General features: G+C 47.3%; 1 protein-coding gene across 12 annotated transcripts in view; it reads right to left on the reverse strand.

Annotated features, from left to right (window-relative positions):
• Positions 1-918: 918 nt before the first annotated feature.
• PLA2G6 (phospholipase A2 group VI) overlaps positions 919-12134 on the reverse strand; it is a 57816-nt gene continuing 46600 nt past the window's right edge. For 7 of the 12 annotated variants that reach the window (XM_032836649.1, XM_032836651.1, XM_032836646.1 and 4 more), the window contains 5 exons: positions 3710-3846; positions 3160-3314; positions 1884-2051; positions 1331-1404; positions 919-1148 (listed from right to left, as the gene is read on the reverse strand). In XM_032836649.1, the coding sequence (XP_032692540.1) occupies positions 1004-1148; positions 1331-1404; positions 1884-2051; positions 3160-3314; positions 3710-3846 (679 nt within the window). In that variant the 3' untranslated portion in view covers positions 919-1003. Of the gene's footprint in view, positions 1171-1330; positions 1405-1883; positions 2052-3159; positions 3415-3709; positions 3847-12134 lie in introns of those variants that run through there. The other 5 variants (XM_032836656.1, XM_032836657.1, XM_032836647.1 and 2 more) reach the window with 4 other exon arrangements.

A 12134-nucleotide genomic window follows, 5' to 3' on the forward strand; every position in this document is an offset into this window, starting at 1 on the left:
GGCAGCAGGAGCCCTAGAGCCACACAGACCTGGAACAAAGCTTAGCCCTGCTCGCAGGCTGTGTGACTATGCCCAAGGCCCCCTACCCTCTCTGGGTCTCATCTCCTGCTCCAGCAAATGGCGCTCGCCCTCACCTACCACCGTGGGCAAGTGGGCTTGGCGGCTGCCTCTGAACAGCTTCACTTTTGGCCTGAGCGGATTCGGGGAGGCCTGGGGAAGGAAAGTGGTGCCCCCCCTGCCACTGGGGGAGTCCCGGAAACAGAGCAGTCATCCAAGGGGGCAGAGGACCATGACAGTCAGGCTGAAGGGAGCTGGGGGGTGGGATGGGAGCACTCATGGCACGACACACATAACACAGGTGAACCGTAATGAAACCATTTATTTCCAGGGGAGACGCCCTGGAGCCCCGCCCCCTTATGCACCACTTCGGGTTGGGAGGAATGACTGAGGTTACAGGAGTGACCTTTGAGAGCCGAGCAGAGCTCCAGGGTGGGGCAGCTGGGAGGGGTGCGGGTGGCCGGGTGTGTGCTGAGGGGCAAAGTCAGATGGGGAATCCCGCTCCTGGAGCCTAGGATTCCCCTGCTGAGAAGTGGGTCACAGCCTGTTTCTCTGACCAGTGTCCCCTCCAGGGAAGAGGGCAGAGGGCGGAGGGCGGAAGGGGTCTTGATGGGGGATGGGTAAGACCCCCTTAGTGTCTAAATCAACAGGGCTCGGGGCTCAAGGGTCAGTTGTCCTTGGCTGTCAGGGAGAGGGCCCCGAGTGAGGCTCGAGGATTTCTAAGCCTAGAATGAGAACAGGTGCCAGAAGGTGGGGACAGTAGGGTCAGGCCCTCGGGACCAGCCTCAGGCAGGAAGCCCAGCGCCCTCTGAGGCCTGGTCTGGTCAGTAGACACGGAGTCACCCAGGCCCCGTTCTGCCCAGTGGCACACCGGGTGGACATCGCCTGGCCACTCCATCAGGGGCTGGGTGGCCGTGATGGCGTGGGGGTAGCTGGGAGCCCAGCCTCACGGTGAGAGCAGCAACTGAATGAGCTTCTGGAACTGTTCCCGATGCTCGTGGATATAAACCTCAGTCTCCCACAGAGCGTTGACCAGCACTGCGTCGCTGACCTCGTCCAGCATGATGTCTGTCCCCAGCTGGGGGTTCAATCTGTCTGGGTCAAGGAGGAGGGCTGACCCCTGGAGGTTTGGCTTGGGTGGGGGACAGGAGTGAGGACTGGGGCAGGCTTGTGGTGCAGAACAGCCGCGTGGGGAAAGGGGAAGTGGGCACAGAGGGCTGGGTCTGGCCAGGCTGGGGCAGGGGGCGGGGGCTGCTGCCGGCGGAGTCCTCACCTGAAGTACTGGATGTCTACCATCTCGCACCAGGCCCGGGCCCGGTCCACGGCCCGCCCATCCGGATCCGTGCACTGGCAAGAAGGGGTCTCTGTGAGCGTTCAGCGTACACCGTACCCTGAATCACTGCCCGGGGATCCCCAGGTTCTAGTCTGGCTTAGCCACCCCACCCCCAGCAGAGTCCCCCTGCCTGGGCTGCAGTGACTGTCCCAGCTGTGGAACAGAGGGGCACGGGCGGCTCAGCAGCCCCTGACTGCAGGGGGAGGAGAGCAGGGGCTGAGTGGACAGGCCTCTGTGTCCCGCCCCCTGTGGCTTGTGTCCCATGGCATATTCTGGGCTTCCACATGGGGCCGTGTTCAAAGAAAGGGCTTCATGGTTAAAAAATGCTTGAAAGCCCCGGGGGGAGGTGGTCACTAAGGGCCAACACTGAGATGGAATCGGGGACCCCCTCACCTCAGTGGGCTGAAGACCTTCAACAGAGCCTTCCTGACACCCAGGGTCCCAGGGACTGAGACCCAGAGGCCAGTGGAACTGGGGAGCGGCCCGTACTCACACAGTCCACCACCATCTTGCCCAGTTCCTTGGCCCCAAAAACAGTCTTGGCCAGTTCCCAGGGGTTGCTGGGACGGAATACATCCACACAGGTCACGGGCACCTGTGGGGACTTCCCTGTCCCCAGAGAGACCACGATGGAGAGCTTCTTCACCTTGCTGCGCTGACCCTGTTGGGGACAGGATAGGGGTAGTTGGAGGGGATCTTCCCGCCGGCAGACCCTTCCCCAGGTGGCAGGGGCAGAGCCTGTCCTGTCCCCTCCTTTGCTCCACAACAAGCTCCAACATGCTGGGCACCTCGGCAAGTACCCCCTCCTGGTGGGGCTCATCCACCATAGGAGGCCACTCAGGTGATGAAGACCCTTCCCAGTCCGAATCTTGGAGTCCCTCCTCCTCCAGGAAGCCTGCCCTGCCCTTTCTGGCCCCTAGAGGGTGCCTGCCTCTGTGACCGCTGCTCCTGCTGTGTCACCCAGGGGCTGCATCTGGGGCTCCCTGATGACCACGGTGAGAACCGCAGCCAGCAAGGCTCTGGCACCCTAGGGGTCAGGCAGCGTCCTATACATTTTACAGAAAAGCACGCGGGTACCTCATGCCAGTCCCCACGCTGGTACCATCATACCCCATACAGTGGCTGGAGTGAAACACAGGCAGAGGCAGGACCCCAACCCTGCAGCCAGAGTCCTGAGCCTACATCCCGGCGCTGCCGCTAACACGCATGGGCCTTGCCCCACCTCTGCGCTAAGCTCCTCGGGCGAGGGCTACTTCTGTTCCTCGGGATCGCCGACTCAGCACAGTCCGCCCCCGGAGGCCTCTTCCAGGGGCCCTTTTCGAGCGCCCTAGTCTCTTAGCAGAGGCAGTTCTGCTCCTGGACTCCCGCACAGCCCTCCACCACAGCACCCGAAACCCCTGGAGCGGCATTTATAGACAGTCTCCCCAGACATGAGCTCCCCAAGGGCAAGCATGTGTCCCCAGGCTCGCACAGTGGCCAGCACTGATGCTGGCATGTCCTGGTGTGCCCGCCACCCTCCCTCCTAGGTGCCCCTCACCACTCACACCAGATTGGGCCTCAGAGTCCCTCTGATTAGCTCAGAGCTCCGGGCCATCACCCATCGTGTGGGTTCAAGTGTGAGATAGAGCTGCCGTCCCACGCACCAAATGAATGGGCGTAAGAATCAAAGCCACGTGCTCTCCTAGGAGGCGATCCTTCGCAAGATTTGCTCAGAGGTCAGCTCCCACAGCCGGTCATGTCCAGCCCCCTCGCGCTGGAGGTGCTCTCACCTTGCGGATCATGTCCTGGTTGTACTCATGGATCTCGGTCATGGCATCCAGCGTGGGGTTGTTGGCCAGCAGTCCGCCGTCCAGGAAGCGCCCATTGGGCCGGAAGTAGGTGGGGGCTGCCCCACTGCTCCGGGCAGCCCGCCACACCAGCTGCTCTGGGGGGTGGGGTGAGGGAAGACGGTGGCCCAGTGGCACCAGGGGACTGGTATGAAACCCACGCGCTGTAGAGCTCCGTGTGTGTGTGGGTCTGTGAGTCTGCAGGGAGAGGGAGAGGCTGGGAACTCCTCAGAAGCACGACCCACAGTCCGTGCCCTCTAGCCCTGCTTTCCGTTGGAAGGCAGGGTACAAGGGGGGGCCTCCAGGGGACTCCTTTAGCCTGCCCGAGGCAGGAGAGCCCCCCAGTTCTGCCTGCCCTCAGCGGACAGACTCAGGGCAATGGCTGGGATGCTGGTGAGCCACGGGGACCCTGGGAGCAAACCTACGACTCCAACACTCCACCCGACCCCTTAGGCTCGTTGTTTCCCGAAGACGCATCAGACATGGTTTTAACCTGAGGGCTGAGTTGGAGGCTTGAGGTTAATATTCTGGCTGAATCGAGGCTCCCGTACAGACTCCGGAGCATCATAATTCCGAAAGAGGTGGAGTTCAGCAGGTTGCCGATCAGACAGCGTCCCTGTCAGCATCACCCTGGGCAGGAACAGGGAGAAGGACAGCTGGTCACCGACTTGGCCACCCCTGAAAATCCACGCTGGCAAGTTTCATACCGATCACCGAAGGCATCATCCTTACACCCAGCGATCCTGCCCCTGGGAGTTCATCCTAAGACAGGCTCGTGCACGCAGAACATGGGCACACGCAAAGTTATTAACAGGTCTGTTCAAGCAAACCGCTGGAAAGAGCAGATATGTCCATCAGCGGGATGTTTCAATGGCTCCTCTACCCCAAGGGGTCTGTGTCACTGCGGGATGACCGAGGAAGCACTTTATGTTCAGATGGGCGGTGAGCCCCGAGGTTTATGGTCAAGTGCAAAGAGTAAGGTTTATGACAGTGTGTGTAGTATGCCACCATTTATTTAAAAATAAAACCCACCACGCTGAGGTACTTATTTGCTTGGTCAGAAGGACCCATGAGCAGAACCTAGGAATAGTGAGGGGCCTCTGGGGCAGGGGACAGCTTGGTGGCTGCAGCCCCCAGACAGCAGTGGGAGGAGACTTTTCATCATGGTACCTTTGATTCCTCATCAGTGTTTCACAATATGAGCCTATAACCTATTAGAGAAGACTCCTTCTTATCTCAAAAGACAAAAACATCCTTAAATAGTGCAAGAAATGGGGATTGGCACAGCCCCCTTGGAAGCTAATATGTACTAAGATCTTATAAATCTCTGAGAATTTCATCTGAGAATTCCATTTTGGAAAATCTATCCCTAAGGAAGAATCTGAACTACAGTAAGAGCTCCTTTTCTTTTGTTTTTTAAAGATTTTATTTATTTATTTGACAGAGAAAGACACGAGAGAGGGAACACAAGCAGGGGGATTAGGGGAGGGAGAAGCAGGCTTCCTGCCAAGCAAGGAGCCCAATGTGGGGCTCAATCCCAGGACCCCAGGATCATGACGTGAGCCGAAGGTAGATGCTCAATGACTGAGCCACCCAGGTGCCCCTATAATAAGAGCTTCTTGCATAAGCTATTCAGTACAATGTAATTTATTACAGTAAAAAAATGAACCGATCTAAATGGTAACAATAGAGGGGTGCCCAGCTGGCTCAGTTGGAAGAGCACGTGACTCTTGATCTCAGGGTTGTGAGTTCAAGCCCCACATTGCATATAGTGATTACTAAAAAATAAATAAATAAACTTTACAAAATAAATAAATGGTAACAATAGAATGGGTAAGTAAATAAAATGTTTTGCACCCATTCCAAATTATACTAGCTGACTAATAAAGAAATATGTTTGTTAAATTGTAAAGAAAAATATACATGAAAGGGGACAAAAACTGCTTCTGCATAGGAAAAAAAATTAGTTTTCCATTTCTGGGAACACTGTGGAAAGCTTATCTGAACAACTTCCCCACTGAACAAAAAGTAAAATGCTGGAAAAAATATTTTTAAAAATCTCTCCTCAAAATATAGAAGACTGGGGGTGCTGGGGTGGCTCAGTTGGTTAGGTGTCTGACTCTTGATTTCAGCTTAGGTCATGATTTCGGGCTCATGAGATCAAGCTCCACATTGGGCTCTATGCTCAATGGAGGTCTGTTTGAGATTCTCTCTCTCCCTCTCTCTCAGCTCCTACCCCCTGCACTCTTTCACTCTCTCAAATGAATAAATAAATCTTTAAAAAAAGGGGGAGTGCCTGGGTGGCTCAGTCAGTTAAGCGTCCAACTCTTGATTTCAGCTCAGGTTATGATCTTGGGGTTATGAGACTGAACCCCGCATCAGACTCCATGCTCAGCGTGGGGTCTACTTGGGATTTTCTCTCTCCCTTTAAATACATAAATAAATAAAATCTAAACAAAGCAAAACACAAAAAAAAAAAACCATAGAAGACCTAACAAGATAGAAAGAAAGTAACCCGGGGAAGCTCGGCGGATGAGCAAGAACCCAGAGAGGTAAGTGGGGCCCAGACCCAGGCTTGACCTGAGGCAGTTACCAAACACAGTAAACCTGAGCTTCAGTATTGATGCTCTCATGGAGCCAGGGGGACAAAAGTCAAAAGCCCAGGATCCCACATTAGGGTGGGATCCCAAAGGACTGCACTCTTGGAATAAGGGTAAACCAGAAATAAACCTGCCCCTTCCTCACCCAGAGGCTATGAGGAAAGTTACCTCGGCATTGGATAAAGGAGAGAGAGCAGAAAAAAAAAAAAAAAACCCTGAAAATGTATAACCATAAGCTAACCTTTGGTAGTCTAAATTTATATCACCTGCAGGGACGTCCCCAAACCTTCATGCCAAGAATTCAGGTATAGGGGCCCTAGATGGCAGGGTACCTAGGTACCTGGAAGAGACAACACAAAACATTCTGGAGGAAGATACTCTCATCCTAGGCCTCAAAGAATCCACACATATTATTTTTCAATACTAAAGAACACCACACAGTTCAAAGGCAGTGGGGGAGGAGGTGTAGTACATGATGAAATAAAATCATAAATGAAAACCAGTATAAACCAACATAAACAGCAAAACATACTTACATACATTGCAGATATTTGAGTCCTTAAACAAAGATTATAAAACAAGCTATGTTTACAATATTTAAAGACATCAAAGGCTAGTGTGATAGTATCTTCATGGAATAGGAAACTATAACTAATGACCTAGAAGATTTGAAGAAGAACCAGAGTATTGCTAGAAATTAAAAAGTAAAAAAGCAATAGAATTTTAAAAATCAATGGATGGGTTAAGTGGAAAATTAGATAAGGCTAAAGAGAATTTGTGAATTGGAAAAGTAAGAAGAAATTTGTCTACAAGGCAACAGAGGGAGATAAAATGATAGAATATACAAGAGAAGTTACAAGACATGAAAGACAGAAAAGGTCTAGCATATGTTTAACTGGAGTTCCAAAAGGAGAGGGGAGAGAAAACTCGGAAGAGGCAAGGGTTGAAGGGATAACAACTCAGGTTTCCAGAACTTAAGAAAGGCAAAATCCAAAGATTCAAAACTAAAAAATCCCATGCAGGATAAACTGGAAATACTTGCTATCTAGATATATCATAGTATAATGGTAGAACACGAAAGGCAAACACATAAATAAAAGCATCCAGAGGAAAAAGAGATCAATTACTTTCAAAGGAGTAACAGACTAAAACTGACTTTCCAAATCTAAAAGATGATAGAATACCTTGCATGTTCCCAAAGATAATCATCAGTCTAGAATTCTATACCCAGCAAAAATCAGAAGAAAATAAAACTATTTTCAAACAATTCTGCTGGCAGAGAATTCACCACCAGTAGTCCCTCTCTAAGGAAAAGTCAAAAGACTATACTTCAGGCAGAAGAAAAGTGGAAGTCTGAGATGCAAGGAAGATGGCAGAACAAAGAAGTGAGAGACATCTACCCACACACATATACACATGCATACACACACACAGCCAACTGTATGCTGGAAGCAGCTCATACTGGCTTGTAAGAACCTATTGCTAAATCCCATAAGGTGGTTGTTAAAGTGCTGGTAACTTGAAATTGGCCATAGCGGGAGTATTTACGCCATGGGACTTAGTGAACACTATAAATCAGTGCTTCTTCCCCCAGAGATCTGTCTCCCCAGCACACTACTGGACAAAACTAAATGAAAACAAACTTTGAAAGATAATAATAATGTCTTGTGAGCTTAAAAAAACAAGACAGACTTCAAATACAGGAAAACACCTATAGATATGATGGAATTAAATTATTTTAAAAGGCTTGATTATCTGAGGGAAGGCTAATGGTATCAATTAAATTTAGGCTTTCATAAGTTAAGCATGCACTAAGGGAAAAAGAAATGAGTGCACAAATTTCAAACCATGGGGGGGAAATACAATGATCAAAATTATTCAGTAATTCTAAAGTACCTGAGTGGCTCAGTCATTAAGTGTCTGCCTTCAGCTCAGGCCATGATCCTGGGGTCCTGGGATAGAGCCCCATGTTGGGCTCCTTGCTCAGCAGGGAGCCTGCTTCTTCCTCTCCCTCTGCCTGCCATTCCCCTGCTTGTGCTCTCTCTTTGTGTCACATAATAAATAAATAAATAAATAACATAAATAACATAAATAAAAAATAAATAAATCTTAAGAAAATAAAATAATAAATAAACCAATAAAACATAAGGATTCAAGAAGGCTGAATTAAAGGCTGAATACAGATACACCATACAAATACAACCAAAGAAAGCTAGTGTCTCTGTGTTGGTATCAGGATAAAATGGGCTTTAAAGCAAAAAGCATTCCTAGAGATAAAAACAGCTACTTCATAATGATAAAGGATTCCAGTCCTTTAAAGAGAAGAAAAATACATATAAAGAAAAATATATAACAACTTAAATATATATGCACTTAATACCATAGTGTCAAAATACTAAAACAAAAATTGACAGCACTATAGGGCAAAAGTTCCCAGAGTAGAAGATTTCAACATGGTTTCTCAATAATTGATAAAAGTAGTGAGCAGGGGCGCCTGGGTGGCTCAGTGGGTTAAAGCCTCTGCCTTCAGCTTGGGTCATGATCTCGGGTCCTGGGGTCCTGGGATCGAGCCCCGCATCGGGCTCTCTGCTCAGCGAGGAGCTGCTTCCTCCTCCCTCCCTCTCTCTCTCTGCCTGCCTCTCTGCCTACTTGTGATCTCTGTCTGTCAAATAAATAAATAAAATCTTAAAAAAAAAAAAAAAGTAGTGAGCAAAGACTTCTTAAGGGTATGGCAGAACTGGAAATCTTAAAGAATATTCCTAGCCAATATGACTTAATCCACTGTGCAGAACTTGGCACTCAATGCAAAATATATTCTTTTAAATTAGATGTGGGACATTTATAAGAATTAACTGTACAGAAGTCCACAAACCAAGTCTCAACACATTTTGAAGGACTAAAATCATACAGGCATGTCCTCTAGCCATAAAGCAATTAATAAGAAAAATATAACTAGAGAATTCCCTAGATTTAGAAACCGAGAAATGTATTTTTAAGAAACTATGGTTAAGAAATTATAATGATGGGGCATCTGGGCAACTTAGCTGTGGAAAGCCACGCAGAAGCCTGAGATACGAGCCAAACCAGGCCTTGACTTGCGCCTTCCTGACCTTAAGGGGTTAAGCAACCTCAGCAATGGAAAGGTTGAGTAGCGCTGAGAAAGGGTCTGTGCTGTGAGTCTCATGATCGCCTACGTGACTACCCATTGGGGTTTATCAGGAACAGGACAATGCAGGCCTAAGTCATCAATCCACGCCCGGACCTTGCTGTCCTTGCATGGGCCATAAAATGCACCTGGCGCCCTTCTTCAGTCCCTTCATCAACAGGGAACTTATCTATAAGTAAGCAACATGCGGGCATCAGGATGTCTGTGTGTTTAACCTAAGGGAACTGGTAAACAAGAGCCTGGAGAAACTATTTTTGGTATGTGGTGGGCGGTTAGTCTCCCCTAAGTGTTTCTGCTTTCTATATAATCATGCACACTTCGTAATAAAGTTGGTACTGCTTGGACATCATCCACTGTGTCCCTCCTGTCCCCATCTCTTTACGTCTCGTCTTCATCTCACCATCCTCTTACCCTCTGACCCTGGTCGTGTTGTCGCGCCGGCTGCGACACTCAGTCGGTTAAGCGTCTACCTTCAGCTCAGGTCATGATCCCCAGGCTCTGCGATCAAGCCCCACATGTGACTCTCTGCTCAACAGGGAGCCTGTTTCTCCCTCTGCCTGTGCCTGCCACTCCCCCTGCTTGTGCTCTCTCTCTCTGTCAAATAAATAAACTTTTAAAATAAATATTTTTTAAAAATTTAAATAAAATAAAATTTTAAAAATATATAATGAAAATTAGGAAGTATTTTGAACAAAACAATCATACACATGCTTATGTGGTATCATCAAAACAATTCTTAGAGGGGCGCCTGGCTGGCTCAGTCAGAAGATTGTGCAATTCTTGATATTGGAGGTGTGAGTCTGAGCTCCACATTGGGTGTAGAGTTTACTAAAAATAAAGAAACTTTAAAAAAAAAACCACCTAGTTCTTAGGGGAAAGTGTTTAAACTTATACATACAACCCTATATATACATATATTATACAATAGAAGGTTAAAAATCAATGAGCATCATTGATTTTAAGAAGTTAAGAAAAAATCAGCTAAATAAACCCAAAAAAAGTACAAGAAGGGATAAAAACAAAAGAAGTAAGTGAAACAGAAAACAAACACACAACAGAGAGCCAATAAATAGCCAAGAGCTGGTTTCCTGGAAGACTAATCCAACGGAAAAGCCTGTAGCAGGACTGGTAAAGAAGGTGTACATAATTTGGGTTTAAGGAGGCATCACAACAGATCCTGCAGACGTTAAAAAGATAATAAAGAGAACATTTTGAACACTCTATGCCAATCCACTTGAAGAGCTGAGGAACTTGACATGTTCCTAGAAAAACTCCCAAACCAACTCAAAAAGACATTTAGAAATTCTAAATAGTCTTATATGATCATTAAAGAAGTTAACTCCACCATCAAAAAATCTTCCTCCAAGCAAATCCCAGGCCTTGATGACTCCACAGGCAAATTCTACCAAGTATTCAAGGAAGAAGCAAAGTGTTTATTACACTAACTCTTCCAAAAAATAGAAAGAGCAAACACTCCCTCAAAACCAAAACCCAGCAACCCTCAAACAGGGAAAAAAATGGGTCCAGCTCACTCAGGAATGTGGATGCAAAAATCTAAACAAAATTATTAGCTGGTGGGGCCCCTCAGAATTCTCTCTGTAAAAGGCACCAGGAATTGAAAGCAGGAACCAGGAAAGAGACCTGTGCACCCCTGTGAACAGCAGCATTATCAACAAGTCAAAAGATGGAAACAACCAAAACGTCCATCCGTGGATGAACAGACAATGTGGTGTATCTGTACAATGGTGCGTTGTTCAGCCTTGACCAGGAAGGAAACTCTTGACACGTGTTCCAACATGGACGAACGTCAAGGGCACTATGCTCAATGAGAGGGACCAGCCGCAAAAGGACAGATATTATATGGTCCCCTTCCAGGGTGTCCCTACAGTAGTCAAAATTCTAGAGAGAGAAAGTAGAATGACAGTTGCCAAGGCCTGGGGATGCTGGGAATGGAGAGGTGTTTCATGGAACAGAGTTCTAGATTTGCAGGATGAAAAGTTTGGGGGGAAAAAAAAAGTTTGGGAAGTCAGCTGCGTACCAGTGTGAAGGTACTTACCACTTCCTCAACTGTACCTAAAACGGTTTCTACGGTTAATTTTTATGTTACATGTATTTTACAATTAAACATGGCCAACGAAATAAATAAATGCTATCTCTAAAAATGTATAATTTACAGTAGCCCAAAACCCACGAAGAACGTGAAGAGATAAAAACCACCACTGTGCAAGATCTCTATAGAAAGAAGCATAAATCTGCACTGAGAAACTTTATTTTTTTTTAATATTTTATTTATTTGTTTTAGAGAGAGAGAGGAGAGAGAGAAAGTGAGAGAGGGAACACAAGCAGGGGGAGTGGGAGCGAGAGAAGCAGACTTCCCACTGAGCGGGGAGCCGGACGTGGGCTCAATCCCAGGACTTAACGACTGAGCCACCAGCCCTGCACTGAGAAACTTTTTAAACCAGTGGAGTGTTTTACTATATTCTCTCACTGGGAAGCTCAGCGTTTTCAGAGGCCACTTCCCCGCCATGTAAGCATACAGATTCAGTGTAATCTTTACCAAAGCCCCAGTAGGATTTGATTTTCTGTAGAACTGGGCGATCTGATGCTACCATTTACCTGGAAGCACAAACAGCAGAAAGTAATCTTTGTACAGCACCGTGCGTGCCAGGTGCTTCCTTGCTTTCTGCTTTCTTAAAAAATATTTAAAAAATATTATTTAAAAAATAATATTAAAAATTTTTTTAAAAAATATTTTTTAAAATATTCTTTCTTCTTTTTAAAAAATTAAAGAATTTAAAAATTTTTTAATTAAAAAATAAAAATTAAAAAAAATTTAATTTTAAAAATAAAATTAATAAAAAAACAATTTAAGAAATCTCTACCCCCAACGTGGGACTCACACGCACGACCCCGAGATGAAGAGTCACACACTTCTCTGACCGAGCCAGCTTCAGATGTCCCACCAGGTGCTTTCTAAATATTAACTTCTTGGGGTACCTGGGTGGCTCCGTCAGTTAAGCGGCTGACCTCGGCTCAGATCATGATTCCAGGGTCCTAGGATCGAGTCCCACATCCGGCTCCTTGCTCAGCAGGGAGACTGCCTCTCCCTCTGTGTGCCGCTTCTCCTGCCTGTGCTCTCTCCCTCTCTGACA

The sequence above is a fragment of the Lontra canadensis genome, unplaced genomic scaffold (genome assembly GCF_010015895.1).
Source record: "Lontra canadensis isolate GAN:19392208 unplaced genomic scaffold, GSC_riverotter_1.0 scaffold93, whole genome shotgun sequence".
Lineage (NCBI taxonomy): Eukaryota > Metazoa > Chordata > Mammalia > Carnivora > Mustelidae > Lontra > Lontra canadensis.